We start from the raw sequence: 22,998 nt of genomic DNA, 5'->3' as shown, positions 1-22,998 counted from the left end.
GCAACGTCACCTTATGATGACATGTACCAAATTTGGTCTGAATACGCTAAAGCGCTGCAGAGATTGGAGTCCAATTTGGCTCTTAGTCAAATTAGTGTGTTATTCGTGTTATTCACAATATAATAATTCGCTTCTGGTTTACTAAATCTTGCGCACAATATAATAATTTGTTCCCTCGTTTTACTAAATCGTGCGCACAATATAATAATTCGCTTCTGGTTTACTAAATCTTGCGCACAATATAATAATTTGCTTCTGGTTTACTAAATCTTGCGCACAATATAATAATTTGCTTCTGGTTTACTAAATCTTGCGCACAATATAATAATTTAATAATAATAAACACTTGTATAGCGCTTTTTTGGACACTCAAAGACGCTTCACATGGGGAATAAAACAAAACAAAACAAAAAGGGGTTTTAAGGAAAAGCTAGTTTGAACAGGTGGGTTTTGAGTACTGATTTGAAGTTTGGTAGTGAGTCGGAGTTTCTAATGGATGTAAGTAGTGAGTTCCAGAGGGTGGGGGCGGCGATAGCGAAGGCTCGGTCCCCCAAGGTCCGGCGGTTAGTGCGGACGATCGGGGTAAGGCGGTTGGTGCCAGCTGAGCGGAGGTGACGGGTGGGTTGGTGCTGTTCCAGGAGCTCAGTGAGATAGGGCGGGGCCAAGTTATGGAGGGACTTGTAGGTGAGGAGGAGGAGCTTATATTGAATGCGATAATGAACAGGTAGCCAATGGAGCTGCTGGAGAACAGGGGTGATGTGTTCTCGGTACCGGGTGTGGGTGAGGAGGCGGGCGGTTGAGTTCTGGATATATTGCAGTTTTTGTAGTTGATTGGTAGGAAGTCCGTAGAGAAGGCTATTCCAGTAGTCAAGTCTTGAAGTTATAAATGCGTGAATGAGGATTTCAGCTGTTGACAGGGTAAGGGAGGAGCGAAAGCGGGCAATGTTGCGGATGTGGAAGAAGGATAGTTTAGTGATATGGTTGATGTGTGTTCGGTATGAGAGGGTGGAGTCCATTATGATACCAAGGTTTCGGACAGAGAGGGAGGGGGTGACATTATGTCCGTCGATAAGGAGAGTAAAGTTGTGAAAAGAAGAGAGGAGAGATTTTGGGCCGGTGATAAGGAGTTCTGTTTTATTGCTGTTGAGTTTAAGAAAGTTATTGTCCATCCAGGTTTTAATGTCGGAAATGCAATTGGTGATGGTGGAGAGGATAGCCGGGGTGATGGATTTGGTGGACATGTAGAGTTGGGTATCATCGGCGTAGCAGTGAAAATGGAGTCCATGGTGGCGGATGATCTGACCGAGGGGAAGCATGTAGATGGTGAAGAGGAGGGGGCCGAGCACGGAACCTTGGGGGACACCATGGGTGACAGGGGAGGTGTGGGAGTTGCAGTTGTTAACAGAGACAAAGTGGTGACGGTCAGAGAGGTAGGAGGTGAGCCAGAGAAGTGCTGTGCCAGAGATGCCAATAGATTTAAGACGATGGAGGAGGACAGTATGGTCTATTGTGTCAAATGCAGCGGAGAGGTCGAGGAGAAGGAGGATGGATATGGAACCAGAGTCGGCAGCAATGAGGAGATCATTTGTGACTTTAAGAAGTGCTGTTTCTGTGCTGTGGTGTGGACGGAATCCGGATTGAAATGTTTCGAAGAGTTGAGAGGAGTGGAGATGTTGGTGGAGTTGTGTGATGACGGCACGTTCCAGAATTTTTGAAAGTAACGGGAGATTGGAGATGGGTCTGAAGTTGTCCAGATTGTCAGGGTTGAGGCCAAGTTTTTTCAGGAGGGGTGTGATGGACGCAAGATTTAGTAAACTCAAAAATTTGTTCCCTCGTTTTACTAAATCGTGCGCACAATATAATAATTTGCTTCTGGTTTACTAAATCTTGCGCACAATATAATAATTCGCTTCTGGTTTACTAAATCGTGCGCACAATATAATATTTCGCTTCTGGTTTACTAAATCGTGCGCACAATATAATAATTCGCTTCTGGTTTACTAAATCTTGCGCACAATATAATAATTCGCTTCTGGTTTACTAAATCGTGCGCACAATATAATAATTCGCTCCCTGGTTTACTAAATCTTGCGCACAATATAATAATTCGTTCCCTCGTTTTACTAAATCGTGCGCACAATATAATAATTCACTTCTGGTTTACTAAATCTTGCGCACAATATAATAATTCACTCCCTGGTTTATTAAATCTTGCAACAATATAATAATTCGTTCCCTCGTTTGACTAAATCTTGCATACAATATAATAATTCGTTCTCTCGTTTTACAAAATCTTGCGTACAATTTAATAATTTGCTCCCTGGTTTACTAAATCTTGCGCACAATATAATAATTCGTTCTCTCGTTTTACTAAATCTTGCGTACAATATAATAATTCGTTCCCTCGTTTTACTAAATCTTGCCCACAATATAATAATTCGTTCCCTCGTTTTACTAAATCGTGCGTACAATATAATAATTCGCTTCTGGTTTACTAAATCGTGCGTACAATATAATAATTCAGTCCCTGGTTTACTAAATCGTGCGTACAATATAATAATTCGCTCCCTGGTTTCCTAAATCGTGCGTACAATATAATAATTCGCTCCCTGGTTTACTAAATCGTGCGTACAATATAATAATTCGCTCCCTGGTTTACTAAATCGTGCGTACAATATAATAATTCGCTTCTGGTTTACTAAATCATGCGTACAATATAATAATTCGCTCCCTGGTTTACTAAATCGTGCGTACAATATAATAATTCGCTTCTGGTTTCCTAAATCGTGCGTACAATATAATAATTCGCTCCCTGGTTTACTAAATCGTGCGTACAATATAATAATTCGCTCCCTGGTTTACTAAATCGTGCGTACAATATAATAATTCGCTCCCTGGTTTACTAAATCGTGCGTACAATATAATAATTCGCTCCCTGGTTTACTAAATCTTGCGCACAATATAATAATTCGTTCCCTGGTTTACTAAATCGTGCGTACAATATAATAATTCGCTTCTGGTTTCCTAAATCGTGCGTACAATATAATAATTCGCTCCCTGGTTTACTAAATCGTGCGTACAATATAATAATTCGCTCCCTGGTTTACTAAATCGTGCGTACAATATAATAATTCGCTCCCTGGTTTACTAAATCGTGCGTACAATATAATAATTCGCTCCCTGGTTTACTAAATCGTGCGTACAATATAATAATTCGCTCCCTGGTTTACTAAATCGTGCGCACAATATAATAATTCGCTCCCTGGTTTACCAAATCTTGCGCACAATATAATAATTCGTTCCCTCGTTTTTCTAAATCGTGCGCACAATATAATAATTCACTTCTGGTTTACTAAATCTTGCGCACAATATAATAATTCGTTTCCTCGTTTTACTAAATCGTGCATACAATTTAATAATTCACTTCTGGTTTACTACATCGTGTGTACAATATAATAATTCGTTCCCTGGTTTACTAAATCGTGCGTACAATATAATAATTCGCTCCCTGGTTTACTAAATCGTGCGTACAATATAATAATTCGCTTCTGGTTTACTAAATCTTGCGCACAATATAATAATTCGTTCCCTCGTTTTACTAAATCGTGCGTACAATATAATAATTCACTCCCTGGTTTACTAAATCGTGCGTACAATATAATAATTCACTCCCTGGTTTACTAAATCGTGTGTACAATATAATAATTCGCTCCCTGGTTTACTAAATCGTGCGTACAATATAATAATTCGCTTCTGGTTTACTAAATCTTGCGCACAATATAATAATTCGTTCCCTCGTTTTACTAAATCGTGCGCACAATATAATAATTCACTTCTGGTTTACTAAATCTTGCGCACAATATAATAATTCGTTCCCTCGTTTTACTAAATCGTGCGCACAATATAATAATTCACTTCTGGTTTACTAAATCTTGCGCACAATATAATAATTCGTTCCCTCGTTTTACTAAATCATGCGCACAATATAATAATTCACTTCTGGTTTACTAAATCTTGCGCACAATATAATAATTCGTTCCCTCGTTTTACTAAATCGTGCGCACAATATAATAATTCACTTCTGGTTTACTAAATCTTGCGCACAATATAATAATTCGTTCCCTCGTTTTACTAAATCGTGCGTACAATATAATAATTCACTCCCTGGTTTACTAAATCGTGCGTACAATATAATAATTCGCTTCTGGTTTACTAAATCTTGCGCACAATATAACAATTCGTTCCCTCGTTTTACTAAATCGTGCGTACAATATAATAATTCACTCCCTGGTTTACTAAATCGTGCGTACAATATAATAATTCACTCCCTGGTTTACTAAATCGTGCGTACAATATAATAATTCGCTCCCTGGTTTACTAAATCGTGCGTACAATATAATAATTCGCTTCTGGTTTACTAAATCTTGCGCACAATATAATAATTCGTTCCCTCGTTTTACTAAATCGTGCGCACAATATAATAATTCACTTCTGGTTTACTAAATCTTGCGCACAATATAATAATTCGTTCCCTCGTTTTACTAAATCGTGCGTACAATATAATAATTTGTTCCCTCGTTTTACTAAATCGTGCGTACAATATAATAATTTGTTCCCTCGTTTAACTAAATCGTGCGTACAATATAATAATTCGCTTCTGGTTTACTAAATCGTGCGTACAATATAATAATTCGTTCCCTCGTTTTACTAAATCGTGCGTACAATATAATAATTCGCTTCTGGTTTACTAAATCGTGCGTACAATATAATAATTCACTCCCTGGTTTACTAAATCGTGCGTACAATATAATAATTCGCTTCTGGTTTACTAAATCTTGCGCACAATATAATAATTGTTCCCTCGTTTTACTAAATCGTGCGCACAATATAATAATTCACTTCTGGTTTACTAAATCTTGCGCACAATATAATAATTCGTTGCCTCGTTTTACTAAATCGTGCGTACAATATAATAATTTGTTCCCTCGTTTTACTAAATCGTGCGTACAATATAATAATTTGTTCCCTCTTTTAACTAAATCGTGCGTACAATATAATAATTCGCTTCTGGTTTACTAAATCGTGCGTACAATATAATAATTCGTTCCCTCGTTTTACTAAATCGTGCGTACAATATAATAATTCGCTTCTGGTTTACTAAATCGTGCGTACAATATAATAATTCACTCCCTGGTTTACTAAATCGTGCGTACAATATAATAATTCGCTTCTGGTTTACTAAATATTGCGCACAATATAATAATTCGTTCCCTCGTTTTACTAAATCGTGCGCACAATATAATAATTCACTTCTGGTTTACTAAATCTTGCGCACAATATAATAATTCGTTCCCTCGTTTTACTAAATCGTGCGTACAATATAATAATTTGTTCCCTCGTTTTACTAAATCGTGCGTACAATATAATAATTCGTTCCCTCGTTTTACTAAATCGTGCGTACAATATAATAATTCGCTTCTGGTTTACTAAATCGTGCGTACAATATAATAATTCGCTTCTGGTTTACTAAATCGTGCGTACAATATAATAATTCGTTCCCTCGTTTTACTAAATCGTGCGTACAATATAATAATTCGCTTCTGGTTTACTAAATCGTGCGTACAATATAATAATTCACTCCCTGGTTTACTAAATCGTGCGTACAATATAATAATTCGCTCCCTGGTTTCCTAAATCGTGCGTACAATATAATAATTTCTCTCCCTGGTTTACTAAATCGTGCGTACAATATAATAATTCGCTCCCTGGTTTACTAAATCGTGCGTACAATATAATAATTCGCTTCTGGTTTACTAAATCGTGCGTACAATATAATAATTCGCTCCCTGGTTTACTAAATCGTGCGTACAATATAATAATTCGCTTCTGGTTTCCTAAATCGTGCGTACAATATAATAATTCGCTCCCTGGTTTACTAAATCGTGCGTACAATATAATAATTCACTCCCTGGTTTACTAAATCGTGCGTACAATATAATAATTCGCTCCCTGGTTTACTAAATCGTGCGTACAATATAATAATTCGCTCCCTGGTTTACTAAATCTTGCGCACAATATAATAATTCGTTCCCTCGTTTTACTAAATCGTGCGTACAATATAATAATTCACTTCTGGTTTACTAAATCTTGCGCACAATATAATAATTCGCTTCTGGTTTACTAAATCGTGCGCACAATATAATATTTCGCTTCTGGTTTACTAAATCGTGCGCACAATATAATAATTCGCTTCTGGTTTACTAAATCTTGCGCACAATATAATAATTCGCTTCTGGTTTACTAAATCGTGCGCACAATATAATAATTCGCTCCCTGGTTTACTAAATCTTGCGCACAATATAATAATTCGTTCCCTCGTTTTACTAAATCGTGCGCACAATATAATAATTCACTTCTGGTTTACTAAATCTTGCGCACAATATAATAATTCACTCCCTGGTTTATTAAATCTTGCAACAATATAATAATTCGTTCCCTCGTTTGACTAAATCTTGCATACAATATAATAATTCGTTCTCTCGTTTTACAAAATCTTGCGTACAATTTAATAATTTGCTCCCTGGTTTACTAAATCTTGCGCACAATATAATAATTCGTTCTCTCGTTTTACTAAATCTTGCGTACAATATAATAATTCGTTCCCTCGTTTTACTAAATCTTGCCCACAATATAATAATTCGTTCCCTCGTTTTACTAAATCGTGCGTACAATATAATAATTCGCTTCTGGTTTACTAAATCGTGCGTACAATATAATAATTCAGTCCCTGGTTTACTAAATCGTGCGTACAATATAATAATTCGCTCCCTGGTTTCCTAAATCGTGCGTACAATATAATAATTCGCTCCCTGGTTTACTAAATCGTGCGTACAATATAATAATTCGCTCCCTGGTTTACTAAATCGTGCGTACAATATAATAATTCGCTTCTGGTTTACTAAATCATGCGTACAATATAATAATTCGCTCCCTGGTTTACTAAATCGTGCGTACAATATAATAATTCGCTTCTGGTTTCCTAAATCGTGCGTACAATATAATAATTCGCTCCCTGGTTTACTAAATCGTGCGTACAATATAATAATTCGCTCCCTGGTTTACTAAATCGTGCGTACAATATAATAATTCGCTCCCTGGTTTACTAAATCGTGCGTACAATATAATAATTCGCTCCCTGGTTTACTAAATCTTGCGCACAATATAATAATTCGTTCCCTGGTTTACTAAATCGTGCGTACAATATAATAATTCGCTTCTGGTTTCCTAAATCGTGCGTACAATATAATAATTCGCTCCCTGGTTTACTAAATCGTGCGTACAATATAATAATTCGCTCCCTGGTTTACTAAATCGTGCGTACAATATAATAATTCGCTCCCTGGTTTACTAAATCGTGCGTACAATATAATAATTCGCTCCCTGGTTTACTAAATCGTGCGCACAATATAATAATTCGCTCCCTGGTTTACCAAATCTTGCGCACAATATAATAATTCGTTCCCTCGTTTTTCTAAATCGTGCGCACAATATAATAATTCACTTCTGGTTTACTAAATCTTGCGCACAATATAATAATTCGTTTCCTCGTTTTACTAAATCGTGCATACAATTTAATAATTCACTTCTGGTTTACTACATCGTGTGTACAATATAATAATTCGTTCCCTGGTTTACTAAATCGTGCGTACAATATAATAATTCGCTCCCTGGTTTACTAAATCGTGCGTACAATATAATAATTCGCTTCTGGTTTACTAAATCTTGCGCACAATATAATAATTCGTTCCCTCGTTTTACTAAATCGTGCGTACAATATAATAATTCACTCCCTGGTTTACTAAATCGTGCGTACAATATAATAATTCACTCCCTGGTTTACTAAATCGTGTGTACAATATAATAATTCGCTCCCTGGTTTACTAAATCGTGCGTACAATATAATAATTCGCTTCTGGTTTACTAAATCTTGCGCACAATATAATAATTCGTTCCCTCGTTTTACTAAATCGTGCGCACAATATAATAATTCACTTCTGGTTTACTAAATCTTGCGCACAATATAATAATTCGTTCCCTCGTTTTACTAAATCGTGCGCACAATATAATAATTCACTTCTGGTTTACTAAATCTTGCGCACAATATAATAATTCGTTCCCTCGTTTTACTAAATCATGCGCACAATATAATAATTCACTTCTGGTTTACTAAATCTTGCGCACAATATAATAATTCGTTCCCTCGTTTTACTAAATCGTGCGCACAATATAATAATTCACTTCTGGTTTACTAAATCTTGCGCACAATATAATAATTCGTTCCCTCGTTTTACTAAATCGTGCGCACAATATAATAATTCACTTCTGGTTTACTAAATCTTGCGCACAATATAATAATTCGTTCCCTCGTTTTACTAAATCGTGCGTACAATATAATAATTCACTCCCTGGTTTACTAAATCGTGCGTACAATATAATAATTCGCTTCTGGTTTACTAAATCTTGCGCACAATATAACAATTCGTTCCCTCGTTTTACTAAATCGTGCGTACAATATAATAATTCACTCCCTGGTTTACTAAATCGTGCGTACAATATAATAATTCACTCCCTGGTTTACTAAATCGTGCGTACAATATAATAATTCGCTCCCTGGTTTACTAAATCGTGCGTACAATATAATAATTCGCTTCTGGTTTACTAAATCTTGCGCACAATATAATAATTCGTTCCCTCGTTTTACTAAATCGTGCGCACAATATAATAATTCACTTCTGGTTTACTAAATCTTGCGCACAATATAATAATTCGTTCCCTCGTTTTACTAAATCGTGCGTACAATATAATAATTTGTTCCCTCGTTTTACTAAATCGTGCGTACAATATAATAATTTGTTCCCTCGTTTAACTAAATCGTGCGTACAATATAATAATTCGCTTCTGGTTTACTAAATCGTGCGTACAATATAATAATTCGTTCCCTCGTTTTACTAAATCGTGCGTACAATATAATAATTCGCTTCTGGTTTACTAAATCGTGCGTACAATATAATAATTCACTCCCTGGTTTACTAAATCGTGCGTACAATATAATAATTCGCTTCTGGTTTACTAAATCTTGCGCACAATATAATAATTGTTCCCTCGTTTTACTAAATCGTGCGCACAATATAATAATTCACTTCTGGTTTACTAAATCTTGCGCACAATATAATAATTCGTTGCCTCGTTTTACTAAATCGTGCGTACAATATAATAATTTGTTCCCTCGTTTTACTAAATCGTGCGTACAATATAATAATTTGTTCCCTCTTTTAACTAAATCGTGCGTACAATATAATAATTCGCTTCTGGTTTACTAAATCGTGCGTACAATATAATAATTCGTTCCCTCGTTTTACTAAATCGTGCGTACAATATAATAATTCGCTTCTGGTTTACTAAATCGTGCGTACAATATAATAATTCACTCCCTGGTTTACTAAATCGTGCGTACAATATAATAATTCGCTTCTGGTTTACTAAATATTGCGCACAATATAATAATTCGTTCCCTCGTTTTACTAAATCGTGCGCACAATATAATAATTCACTTCTGGTTTACTAAATCTTGCGCACAATATAATAATTCGTTCCCTCGTTTTACTAAATCGTGCGTACAATATAATAATTTGTTCCCTCGTTTTACTAAATCGTGCGTACAATATAATAATTCGTTCCCTCGTTTTACTAAATCGTGCGTACAATATAATAATTCGCTTCTGGTTTACTAAATCGTGCGTACAATATAATAATTCGCTTCTGGTTTACTAAATCGTGCGTACAATATAATAATTCGTTCCCTCGTTTTACTAAATCGTGCGTACAATATAATAATTCGCTTCTGGTTTACTAAATCGTGCGTACAATATAATAATTCACTCCCTGGTTTACTAAATCGTGCGTACAATATAATAATTCGCTCCCTGGTTTCCTAAATCGTGCGTACAATATAATAATTTCTCTCCCTGGTTTACTAAATCGTGCGTACAATATAATAATTCGCTCCCTGGTTTACTAAATCGTGCGTACAATATAATAATTCGCTTCTGGTTTACTAAATCGTGCGTACAATATAATAATTCGCTCCCTGGTTTACTAAATCGTGCGTACAATATAATAATTCGCTTCTGGTTTCCTAAATCGTACGTACAATATAATAATTCGCTCCCTGGTTTACTAAATCGTGCGTACAATATAATAATTCACTCCCTCGTTTTACTAAATCGTGCGTACAATATAATAATTTGTTCCCTCGTTTAACTAAATCGTGCGTACAATATAATAATTCGCTTCTGGTTTACTAAATCGTGCGTACAATATAATAATTCGTTCCCTCGTTTTACTAAATCGTGCGTACAATATAATAATTCACTCCCTGGTTTACTAAATCGTGCGTACAATATAATAATTCGCTCCCTGGTTTACTAAATCTTGCGCACAATATAATAATTCGTTCCCTCGTTTTACTAAATCGTGCGCACAATATAATAATTCACTTCTGGTTTACTAAATCTTGCGCACAATATAATAATTCGTTCCCTCGTTTTACTAAATCGTGCGCACAATATAATAATTCACTTCTGGTTTACTAAATCTTGCGCACAATATAATAATTCGTTCCCTCGTTTTACTAAATCATGCGCACAATATAATAATTCACTTCTGGTTTACTAAATCTTGCGCACAATATAATAATTCGTTCCCTCGTTTTACTAAATCGTGCGCACAATATAATAATTCACTTCTGGTTTACTAAATCTTGCGCACAATATAATAATTCGTTCCCTCGTTTTACTAAATCGTGCGTACAATATAATAATTCACTCCCTGGTTTACTAAATCGTGCGTACAATATAATAATTCGCTTCTGGTTTACTAAATCTTGCGCACAATATAACAATTCGTTCCCTCGTTTTACTAAATCGTGCGTACAATATAATAATTCACTCCCTGGTTTACTAAATCGTGCGTACAATATAATAATTCACTCCCTGGTTTACTAAATCGTGCGTACAATATAATAATTCGCTCCCTGGTTTACTAAATCGTGCGTACAATATAATAATTCGCTTCTGGTTTACTAAATCTTGCGCACAATATAATAATTCGTTCCCTCGTTTTACTAAATCGTGCGCACAATATAATAATTCACTTCTGGTTTACTAAATCGTGCGTACAATATAATAATTCGCTCCCTGGTTTCCTAAATCGTGCGTACAATATAATAATTTCTCTCCCTGGTTTACTAAATCGTGCGTACAATATAATAATTCGCTCCCTGGTTTACTAAATCGTGCGTACAATATAATAATTCGCTTCTGGTTTACTAAATCGTGCGTACAATATAATAATTCGCTCCCTGGTTTACTAAATCGTGCGTACAATATAATAATTCGCTTCTGGTTTCCTAAATCGTGCGTACAATATAATAATTCGCTCCCTGGTTTACTAAATCGTGCGTACAATATAATAATTCACTCCCTGGTTTACTAAATCGTGCGTACAATATAATAATTCGCTCCCTGGTTTACTAAATCGTGCGTACAATATAATAATTCGCTCCCTGGTTTACTAAATCTTGCGCACAATATAATAATTCGTTCCCTCGTTTTACTAAATCGTGCGTACAATATAATAATTCACTTCTGGTTTACTAAATCTTGCGCACAATATAATAATTCGTTCCCTCGTTTTACTAAATCGTGCATACAATTTAATAATTCGCTTCTGGTTTACTAAATCTAAAGTTTTCGTCTGAGAAAGAATGTGAATGCAGTGCTAAAGAAAGTGAAAAGAACGTGTGAGTAAATGAGGGAGAAAAGAAAATTAAAGGAAAGTTGATAGATGGAAGTCGTAAGAAGATTGAAGGTTAAAAGAAGGAAAGATTTAAGTCTTAAGGGAATCCTTTGAAGGAAAGATCTATAATAATATTTATTTTTATTTTTAAAAGTTCTGTATTTTATTTAATTTTTCTAAACTGTTTTAATTATTCTTATTTCTTTTTGTTATTTTAATTTCTTCTATGTAAAGCACTTTGAATTGCCATTGTGTATGAAATGTGCTATATAAATAAACTTGCCTTGCCTTGCCTTGCCTAAATCGTGCGTCCAATATAATAATTCGTTCCCTCGTTTGACTAAATCGTGCGTACAATATAATAATTCACTCCCTGGTTTACTAAATCGTGCGTACAATATAATAATTCACTCCCTGGTTTACTAAATCGTGCGTACAATATAATAATTCGCTTCTGGTTTACTAAATCTTGCGCACAATATAATAATTCGTTCCCTCGTTTTACTAAATCGTGCGTACAATATAATAATTCACTCCCTGGTTTACTAAATCGTGCGAACAATATAATAATTCACTCCCTGGTTTACTAAATCGTGCGTACAATATAATAATTCGTTCCCTCGTTTTACTAAATCGTGCGTACAATATAATAATTCGCTTCTGGTTTACTACATCGTGTGTACAATATAATAATTCGTTCCCTCGTTTTACTAAATCGTGCGTACAATATAATAATTCGCTTCTGGTTTACTACATCGTGCGTACAATATAATAATTTGTTCATTCGTTTTACTAAATCGTGCGTACAATATAATAATTCGCTTCTGGTTTACTACATCGTGTGTACAATATAATAATTCGCTTCTGGTTTACTAAATCGTGCGTACAATATAATAATTCGCTTCTGGTTTACTACATCGTGCGTACAATATAATAATTCGCTTCTGGTTTACTACATCGTGCGTACAATATAATAATTCGCTTCTGGTTTACTACATCGTGCGTACAATATAATAATTCGCTTCTGGTTTACTAAATCGTGCACACAATATAATAATTTGCTTCTGGTTTACTAAAACGTGCACACAATATAATAATTCGCTCCTGGTTTACTAAATCGTGCGTACAATATAATAATTCGCTTCTGGTTTACTAAATCGTGCGTACAATATAATAATTCGCTTCTGGTTTACTACATCGTGTGTACAATATAATAATTCGTTCCCTCGTTTTACTAAATCGTGCGTACAATATAATAATTCGCTTTCCGGTTTACTAAATCGTGCGTACAATATAATCATTTGTTCCCTCGTTTTACTAAATCGTGCGTACAATATAATAATTCGCTTCTGGTTTACTAAATCTTGCCCACAATATAATAATTTGTTCCATCGTTTTACTAAATCGTGCACACAATATAATCATTTGCTTCCGGTTTACTAAATCGTGCGTACAATATAATAATTCGCTTCTGGTTTACTAAATCTTGCCCACAATATAATAATTTGTTCCCTCGTTTTACTAAATCGTGCACACAATATAATCATTCGCTTCCGGTTTACTAAATCGTGCGTACAATATAATCATTCGCTTCCGGTTTACCAAATTGTGCGTACAATATAATAATTTGTTCCCTCGTTTTACTAAATCGTGCGTACAATATAATAATTTGTTCCCTCATTTGACTAAATCTTGCGTACAATATAATAATTCGTTCCCTCGTTTTACTAAATCGTGCGCACAATATAATAATTCGCTTCTGGTTTACTACATCGTGCGCACAATATAATCATTCGCTTCCGGTTTACCAAATTGTGCGTACATTATAATCATTTGTTCCCTCGTTTTACTAAATCGTGCGTACAATATAATAATTTGTTCCCTCATTTTACTAAATCTTGCGTACAATATAATAATTTGTTCCCTCGTTTTACTAAATCGTGCGTACAATATAATAATTCGCTTCCGGTTTACTACATCGTGCGCACAATATAATAATTTTCATTCCGGTTTACTACATCGTGCGTACAATATAATAATTTGTTCCCTCGTTTTACTAAATCGTGCGTACAATATAATAATTCGCTTCCGGTTTACTACATCGTGCGTACAATATAATAATTTGTTCCCTCGTTTTACTAAATCGTGCGTACAATATAATAATTCGCTTCTGGTTTACTACATCGTGCGCACAATATAATAATTTTCATTCCGGTTTACTACATCGTGCGTACAATATAATAATTTGTTCCCTCGTTTTACTAAATCGTGCGTACAATATAATAATTCGCTTCCGGTTTACTACATCGTGCGTACAATATAATAATTTGTTCCCTCGTTTTACTAAATCGTGTGTATAATATAATAATTTGTTCACTCGTTTTACTAAATCGTGCGTACAATATAATAATTCGCTTCTGGTTTACTACATCGTGCGTACAATATAATAATTTGTTCCCTCGTTTTACTAAATCGTGTGTACAATATAATAATTCGCTTCCGGTTTACTACATCGTGCATACAATATAATAATTTGTTCCCTCGTTTTACTAAATCGTGTGTATAATATAATAATTTGTTCCCTCATTTTACTAAATCTTGCGTACAATATAATAATTCGTTCCCTCGTTTTACTAAATCGTGCGCACAATATAATAATTCGCTTCTGGTTTACTAAATCGTGCGTACAATATAATAATTCGCTTCTGGTTTACTAAATCGTGCGTACAATATAATAATTCGCTTCCGGTTAACTAAATCGTGCGTACAATATAATAATTCGTTCCCTAGTTTTACTAAATCGTTCGTACAATATAATAATTCGCTTCCGGTTTACTTGTGGTACAATATAATAATTTGTTCCCTCGTTTTACTAAATCTTGCGTACAATATAATAATTTGTTCCCTCGTTTTACTAAATCGTGCGTACAATATAATAATTCTTTCACTCATTTTACTAAATCGTGAATACAATATAATAATTCTTTCACTCATTTTTACTAAATCTTGTGCACAATATAATAATTATTTCACTCATTTGACTAAATCGCGCGTGCTATATTGTTCATTCCCTCTTTTTACGAACTAAACAGTTGCTGGTCCCCATTAACTTCCTTAGTATAAAAACGAATGCTAAAAAATACTAGTCAATGGGGACTAACAATTGTTTGGCTACCCACATTCTTCAAAATATCTTCTTTTGTGCTCAACAGAAAAATAAAGTCGTACAGGTTTGGAACAACTTGAGGGTGAGTAATGATGACAGGGTTTTTGAGTGAGCTGGCCCTTCAAGAGAACTTTAAGAGAACACCCGTTCCCTGTGAGAGATGGAGTGTTTAAAAATGTTGTTAAATAGTGGCATGTCAGCGACTCAAACAAGGAACAAAATGCAATGCAATATTATCATTCACACAAACTATCCTAATAAAACACTCACAATCTAGACAGAAATCCATCAGTTTATTAAAGATATTAAGCACTTACAGTGAGCGCGTCTCCATCTCTGCACACTCTCGCAGTGTGATAACAATAACGAGACTCGATGTATTTCTCTGTGTATTTCACATCAGCGCTGTTGATACGAACTTGCATGATGATGATGATGAACCTGCAACATAGTAAATAACGGAGCATCACTAACACAACAGATTTTTATTCATTCAAATCCAAATGTACAGAATAGTGAAAGAAATCATTGCACTTAATATATTCCTGAATAATTTCAGCAGTAGACATACCTTTAAAGTTTCCCGAGCAGAATAAAAAAAAGTAGCTATCTTTCAGCGTAGACTAAAGTCCTTTTAAAGCTCTGAGTGTGTGTCGAATGTGCGCAGGTTCGTCACCTGATCCGCGTGAAAGTGTGTCGCACTTGGCTTTCACTGGTCGCGCGCCAGCCTCATTTATCGCGCGGAGGAGGAGCCACAGACACCTTCTGGATTCTTCCACTCGTGGACCAAAATGTGATGATTTATGATTCTGGAGTCAGTAAGACAAAAGCAGAAGGAGTCCGCGCGTGCGGTGAATGGATAACATGAACAGTCAGTACTGTAATAACTGTAATATGCGCATATTTAATGCTGTGTAGATGCAGCACGAAATGCAGCCACTAACTTTGTTTAAAAATATGCACAAAAGCATAAAGCATGCATAAGAGTAGATACTAATATTGAGATAAAATATTTTTTACATCGGAAGAATTTCAATGCATTGTTCTTAATGTCTTAAAAACGAGACATTGGGTCATCCAGACAGGAGTCGTGTGAAGGATTAAACCAGTACAAACACATTTGGGAACAGATAGAAAGTGTTGTGACTCAGCAAGAGTCTAATGAGTTTTTTTCTTCTTGTGAGACAGTGGAAATGTACCAAGTTAGTGAAGGACGATCAGAGTGTAAGAATGCTCTAGAAACTCAAGGTTTTCAGGGAGGCAGTGGAAAATTACTGATGGCGTTGAGCAGATAAACATCCTTCCCCTCAACTTCCCCTTGAACTGCTTTACTTCATATATTTAGATCTATAACAGTAGAAGCACGCAGAAGAGAGCAAGTGTTTCTGATAACAAACACTGATTTTATCTATAGTGACAGATAGTAAAAGCCTCTTATTACAGTGATCACCTTAAAAAACAAGAACATGTTCGATAAGTGCTTCATATAGAACCTTAGGGGTTTCCATGATGGGATCATTTTAAGAATTAAACAGCTCGTAAACAGACTTAATTACTAGAGGGAAATAATGAAAACACAGCTGTATGCTGCAATTATCAGGGCCAAGCACAGAAAGCATGATGATTATTGGAAACAAGTCTGGGAGCTTTTCAAGACATTATTATTTGAGTCAAAATGGCTGAACAATCACACATTCAATGACTTGTAAAATGATTAAATTGCTTATCACTTTTGATCAATAGGTGGCGCTGTCGTGTGGTCACTGTGAGGAGCCAATGACACATAGGATGATCTGAGACTATTTCGGTTAAAAAAAAGTAGAGTTTAAAAAAAGTACTTTTTCAAAGAAATTCAAAATGGTGGACAGCAAGTTCGACCGAATATAGCATAACTGGTGTCATTATTCTCGGCGTGACTCAAAGGAATCTGTCAAGTTTCATTAAAATAGGCTAAATTAATCAAAAGCTATTAGCATTTTTTGAAACTTCATTATAATTTTGACCAGAAGGTGGCGCTGTTCCGGAACTTTTTGAGTACCTTCAGGGCACGGTGCCGATGACACACACCGAGATTCGTGATGATATGCTAATGCATACGCAAATTCAAAATGGCCGACGCCCAGAATGGCCGATATGGGAAAATTGGGTATCACTAGACTCGGTATTCTGCACTGAATCAAAAGAGACCAGTTTTTTAGGCAAACTGTTCAGAAGTTATAAGCAAAAAGAGCCATTTTCATACCTCCTGGCCAGTAGGTGGCACTGTGCTGAAATGCAACGTCACCTTATGATGACATGTACCAAATTTGGTCTGAATACTAAAGCGCTGCAGAGATTTGAGTCCAATTTGGCTCTTCTTCAAATTAAGTGTGTTATTCGAGAATGCTTGGTCTTCCCATAACTTTTTTGATAACTAGGAGTAGTTCAGAAAAAGTAGATTTTACATGACAGAAAATTACATGCAACTGAATCGCCTTGAACCAAAGAATAAGAGCAAAAAAATGTGCCTTTAGCCCTCAGGGTTATTAGCATAAAGGGACATTTTGGACAGTTGGTGGCGCTAGAGGGATGGAGTTAGAGACTTTAAAACTGGTGTGGTTTTATCACACGGTTCTGCCAAACAATCAAGAAAAAGAAGAAGAAGAAGAAGAAAACAAAAGGATGCCATCGTTAAACATGACAGTATTATGCAACCTTTTAACACATTTCTCCCTATAGAACCAGAACAAAACAAACTACTGTATAAATTGCATCAAAACTGTATATTTGATTCTACTTTATCAAGTTTCTGAATAGAAAAATCAGAATCCGACATCATTCAAATAACTTCTGTTACTTCAATAAAATATAAACATACACTTACAGAAGTAATGATTGTTGTGGCTTTGCTGGAGTTTACTGTAAAGACAGTATTAATAGGTAAAGCCTGTTACGAGTTCAGCTTGAGATTCTTCATCTAAACTGGTTTCATCTTTATTTCAAACCCATGTTCGTGTTCCGGCAGTTTTGCTGTTTTTTTTTTGTTTTTTTTTGCTGTTTACAACAGTTACTGTACCTTTAAGAGCTCAACAGTGAAGACTGGAGATATGCTTGATGTGTGTGTTAATGCAGTCATGCTCACACACACACACACACACACACACACACACACACACACACACACACACACACACACACACGCACGCACGCACGCACACACACACGCACGCACACTCTCTCACAACACACACACACACACACACACACACACACACACACACACACACACACACACTCTCTCTCTCTCTCTCTCTCTCTCTCTCTCACACACACACACACACACACTCACTCACTCACTCACACACACACACACTCTCTCTCTCTCTCGCTCGCTCTCACTCACACACACACACACACACACACACACACACACACACACACACACACACACACACACACACACACACACACACACACACACACACACACACACACACACACACACACACACACACACACAGTTCTCCTCTTCATCTCAGAAGCTCCAGCTCGTTTCAGACGATCATCTCAGCAGAATCTGCAGGTAAAGTACACTTATACTTAATTTACTATTTCATGTGTTATTACTTTAAAAATGATCAATTACATTGTAATCAATACATGATTTATGAAATCAAGACTTGTGCTAAAATATGGCAATTAGGCCTTTCATAATCATAAATGTTGTGGCGATGATAAACTGGCATACAAATAATCATGGTTAACTATTTGACCATATTTCTTCATGTACAGAGTAAGTCTGATGTTATTTACATATAATATCATGATCAAAATTATAATAAATTAGGCACATTTAATAAACATTTAATTTGATACTGTGAAAATTATAATACAATATAATATAATAATAAACTGATCAGATATTTCATAAATACTGCCAGTGCATTTATTGCATGTGGATATTCTGAATGTTCGATTGAACTGACATTTGGATTATGAGATTATGATCATAAAGCATAAAGTGTTTGTAGCGTCAGCGTCTGCTTTCAAGCTCAGGTCAGTCTGAAAATAGAGCGACTCCTAGAGAGATGAAGAAGATCTGAGGCTGACCTTTGACATCTGACCTTTGACATCATCACAGATCATCTTTAACCCTTTAAGCACTTTGTGCCGCTGGGTTAATAAGTCAAAGTCATCTTTACCTTTAATTATGGTTTATGCTTGCACATGATATATGGATGCCCGTTTCTGCCACATTAGAGAAAAAATTAAATAAATCATGCAATGGTAAATCATAATTCAGACATTTAAAAGGTTGAAACTATGGAACGATAAAAAGTCATTAAAGTCAAAATTGACATACTAAAGAATATTTATGAGAAAAAAGATGACATACTAAGTCATAATTCTGACAGTAAAAATTCTGACAAAAAACTGAAAATCATCACCTTTTCTACTTTTTTCTACTCGCGTATCTACACCGAATTGATCAAATAAAATAAAATTCTGTATCAAAATTATAAGGAAACGTGTAGAGAGAATGGTGTCGTCTTTGCGGCCGCTTAGCTTTCCTGTAGCTCAGTGGTAAGAGCATTGCGTTAACAACGCAAGGTTGTGGGTTCGATCCAGGGGGGCAGGGTTTCATATTATTTTGAAGTTTCCCCGGGCACCGCCATTGGCTAGCGGACCATCACCTGCTGTTAGCATCCCATTGAAATTGGCGTTTAAAGACTCCATTTGTCCATTATTTATTTCTAAAGAAACACGAAAATGTATAAAAGGCTCCATTACCTTGTATCTTACGTTATGGCCCCGTAGAAGCAGTTTTTGTAAAAATAGGCTAACCATTGCGTCATAACCACTCGACTCTCTGTCGCACAGTAGAGAGATTACCGTATGGACAGGAGGAGAAGCTCACAGGCAATCGGGGGGACGTGGAGGAAAAATGACAAAGTAATTAATCAGAATACCTAGCAAAAGTTTCTCCTGCTCCTAGCTCATGGACACCTCCTACTCACACTCTCCGTCTCTGCAAGATTCAGAAGGGAATGATTCAGATTTCTCTCGGCACAGCTACTAGAAGACAGACGGGTCGCTCACGTCACATCTACATCATCAAGCTCAGTTTGAGTCTGCGCAGTACGCTCAGCCATCAGGAAGTGAGAGCTTCTAATTGACTTCACTTTTCTCCGTTGAATCCAATGGGGTCGCTGTGTCCAGTTTATATACTGTCTATGGTTCGATCCCAGGGGATTGCACATACCTATGTATAAATGTATAGGATACCTATGTATAAATGTATAGGATAACGCAATGTAAGTCGCTTTGGATAAAAGCATCTGCCAAATGCATAAATGTAAATGTAAATGTAATTTAATAACAAATGATCGTTGCGACGGAAGCGAATCAATCAAAACTAACTTTAGCTGGAAAATAACTTTATTAAAGAACCGCTATAAAGCCAAAACAATCTTACCTTAAATTATACGCGTATCTCTGTAAAGCTGCTTTGAAACAATCTACATTGTTAAAAGCGTTATATAAATGAAGATGACTCGACTTGACTGACTTTTTAATCACGATTTTGACTCGTCAATTTGAACTTTATGTCATAATTTAGACTTTTATTGCATATTGCATAATTATGACAGTATGTCAATTTTGACTGTCATAATTTTGGCTTTTTATAGCATAATTGACTTTTCATGTCATTAATTTGAATATCACAGTTATGACTGTCAGGTTCGACTTTGAGTTTTTATCGCATAATTATGACTTAGTATGTAAATGTAGACTTTTTATGTCGTAATTTGGAAAAATTTGTGTGTGTTTGTTTGTGTGTGTGTGTGTGTGTGTGTGTGTGTGTGTTTGTTTGTTTGTTTGTGTGTGTTTGTGTGTGTGTGTTTGTTTGTGTGTGTGATTGTGTGTGATTGTTTGTTTGTGTGTGTGTGTGTGTGTTTGTTTGTTTGTTTGTGTGTGTTTGTGTGTGTGTGTTTGTTTGTGTGTGTGATTGTGTGTGTTTGTTTGAGTGTGTGTTTGTTTGTGTGTGATTGTGTGTGTGTGTGTTTGTTTGTGTGTTTGTGTTTGTGTGTGTGTGTGATTGTGTGTGTTTGTGTGAGTGTGTGTTTGTTTGTGTGAGTGTGTGTTTGTTTGTTTGTGTGTGTGTGTGTGTGTGTGTGTGTGTGTTTGTGTGTGTGTTTGTGAGTGTGTGTTTGGTTGTGTGAGTGTGTGTTTGTTTGTGTGTGTGTGTGTGTGTGTGTGTGTGTGTGTGTGTGTGTTTGTTTGTGTGTGTGTGTGTGTGTGAGTGTGTGTGTGTGTGTGTGTGTGTGTGTGTGTGTGTGTGTGTGTATGTGTGTGTGTGTGTGTGTGTGTGTCTCCACAGGATGACAGAGCCGGCGTGTTTCCTGACGGACGGGCGTCCGCTCATCACCGCGGCTCAGCTGGGGAAACTGCGTTTGGTGCGTGTGCTGGTGGAAGGAGGCGCTCAGGTGAACGAGAGGAACGCGAGAGGAGAAACGCCGCTACTCGCCGCCTGCCGATCTCTCCGCGCCAACCGGTCAGAACCCATGCTGAGGGTCATCCAGTTTCTCCTGAATAACCGGGCCGACCCGAACATCCAGGACAAGATGGGCCGCACAGCGCTGATGTACGCCTGCATGGAGCGTGCCGGAGCCGAGCTAGCATCCGCTCTCATCGTAGCCGGAGCCGACGCCACTATGGAGGATTACTCCGGAGCGTCGGCACTCGTCTACGCCATTAACGCGCAGGATCCGGACACGCTAACGGTTCTCCTGGACGCCTGCAGATCCCGAGGACGCGAGATCATCATCATAGCCACGGATCTGAGCTGCGACGCTAGCGCTAGCCACTATCTGAACGTCCCGCCGTCGCCCGACACCTCGCCCGTCGCCTGCATGTCTCCCTCGGACATCGAGCTCAACACGAACTCTCCGAACTCCGACGGCGAAAACATCTTTAGTTTCCGAGCCGACGGTTCTCCGGCGCGGAGCAGAAGCCGGTTGCGGTCCGAACCGTGGCTCGCCATCCAAAATCTCGCGCATCTTAGCCAGACCTACGAGAAGAGCCTGGAAGACGCGGTCGAAGAGGAGAAAGACTCACTTCGCAGAGGTTTTCAAGTGGAGGAAAGAGACGTGAAGCTCAGGGACGCATCGGAGCGGAGAAACACGTTACCGGATCTCCTCCCGGCGCCGTCACTCAAACTCACTCTCTCCGGCTCGGACACACTCCTCCACCGGACGCCATTCGGGTTCCCTCCCGTACACAGAACCGGCTCCCTGTTTCTGGCTCCTCCTGACGGGCTTCATTCAGGGAACAAGAAGAAGTCCAGGGAGCAGATGAGCGGGTTCTTGCCTCCTCTTCCCGATCGCTCCAGTGGGAACGAGCCGATCCGGGACCCGCTCGCTCTCAGTCCGGCACGCCGTCACTCGCTCCAGCTCCAGGAGACGCCGGATCTGCTGTGAACACGGCTTCTGTGATAAAACTCAGACATTAAATGTCATGAACATGAAATCTGCCACAAAAACGAATTTTGACACTAAAAAAGAGAACAACATGCCACTAAATAAATAAATGTAAATAAATAACATGACTTATTGCTGGTTGGTTATTAAACATTTTTTTGTGATAAATGTAAATAAATAGGACATTTATTTATTTGTTTTTATCAGTCTTATTGCTGATTTGTTGTTATTTACAAATTTTTTGCCACTAAATTAATAAAGAAATGTAAATAAATAAACAAATACATAAAATAACCTGACTTTTTCCGCGTTGGTTATGTGCTAAACAACAACAACATTTGCCACTAAATAAATCAATAAATGTACATAAATAAACAAGGAGAAAAAATAACCTGGCTATTATTATTTTTATAAAAATAAAACCACCAAACAACTTTGACAATTAAATATAATTAACTTGAAACTGTAAAAAACTGTTTTAGGAAGATAAATAAAGAAGAAGAAAAAATCATCTGA

General features: G+C 36.8%; 2 protein-coding genes across 3 annotated transcripts in view; one reads left to right on the top strand and one right to left on the bottom strand.

Annotated features, from left to right (window-relative positions):
* The window catches only part of LOC309501086 (inositol-3-phosphate synthase 1-A-like), a 26,863-nt gene extending 11,111 nt beyond the window's left edge, over positions 1–15,752 (bottom strand). Inside the window, exons 1-2 of one of the 2 annotated variants that reach the window (XM_082173059.1) lie at positions 15,592–15,752; positions 15,340–15,458 (exon numbers count right to left, since the gene is read on the bottom strand). In XM_082173059.1, coding sequence (XP_082029185.1) covers positions 15,340–15,447 — 108 coding nt within the window. In that variant the 5' untranslated portion in view covers positions 15,448–15,458; positions 15,592–15,752. Of the gene's footprint in view, positions 1–15,339; positions 15,464–15,591 lie in introns of both variants that reach the window. The other variant, XM_082173060.1, reaches the window with a different exon arrangement.
* A 3,795-nt stretch (positions 15,753–19,547) lies between these two features.
* Positions 19,548–22,717, top strand: LOC309501129 (ankyrin repeat domain-containing protein 34B). Its single transcript, XM_082173167.1, has one exon. The coding sequence runs from the start codon at positions 21,385–21,387 to the stop codon at positions 22,480–22,482; it is 1,098 nt and encodes a 365-aa protein (XP_082029293.1). The 5' UTR covers positions 19,548–21,384; the 3' UTR covers positions 22,483–22,717.
* The last annotated feature ends 281 nt before the right edge of the window (positions 22,718–22,998 follow it).

Source organism: Leuciscus leuciscus (genome assembly GCF_965113295.1).
Source record: "Leuciscus leuciscus genome assembly, chromosome: 6".
NCBI lineage: Eukaryota > Metazoa > Chordata > Actinopteri > Cypriniformes > Leuciscidae > Leuciscus > Leuciscus leuciscus.
The sequence above is the reverse complement of the archived record's forward strand: the minus strand, read 5'-3'. Positions and strand labels throughout refer to the sequence as shown.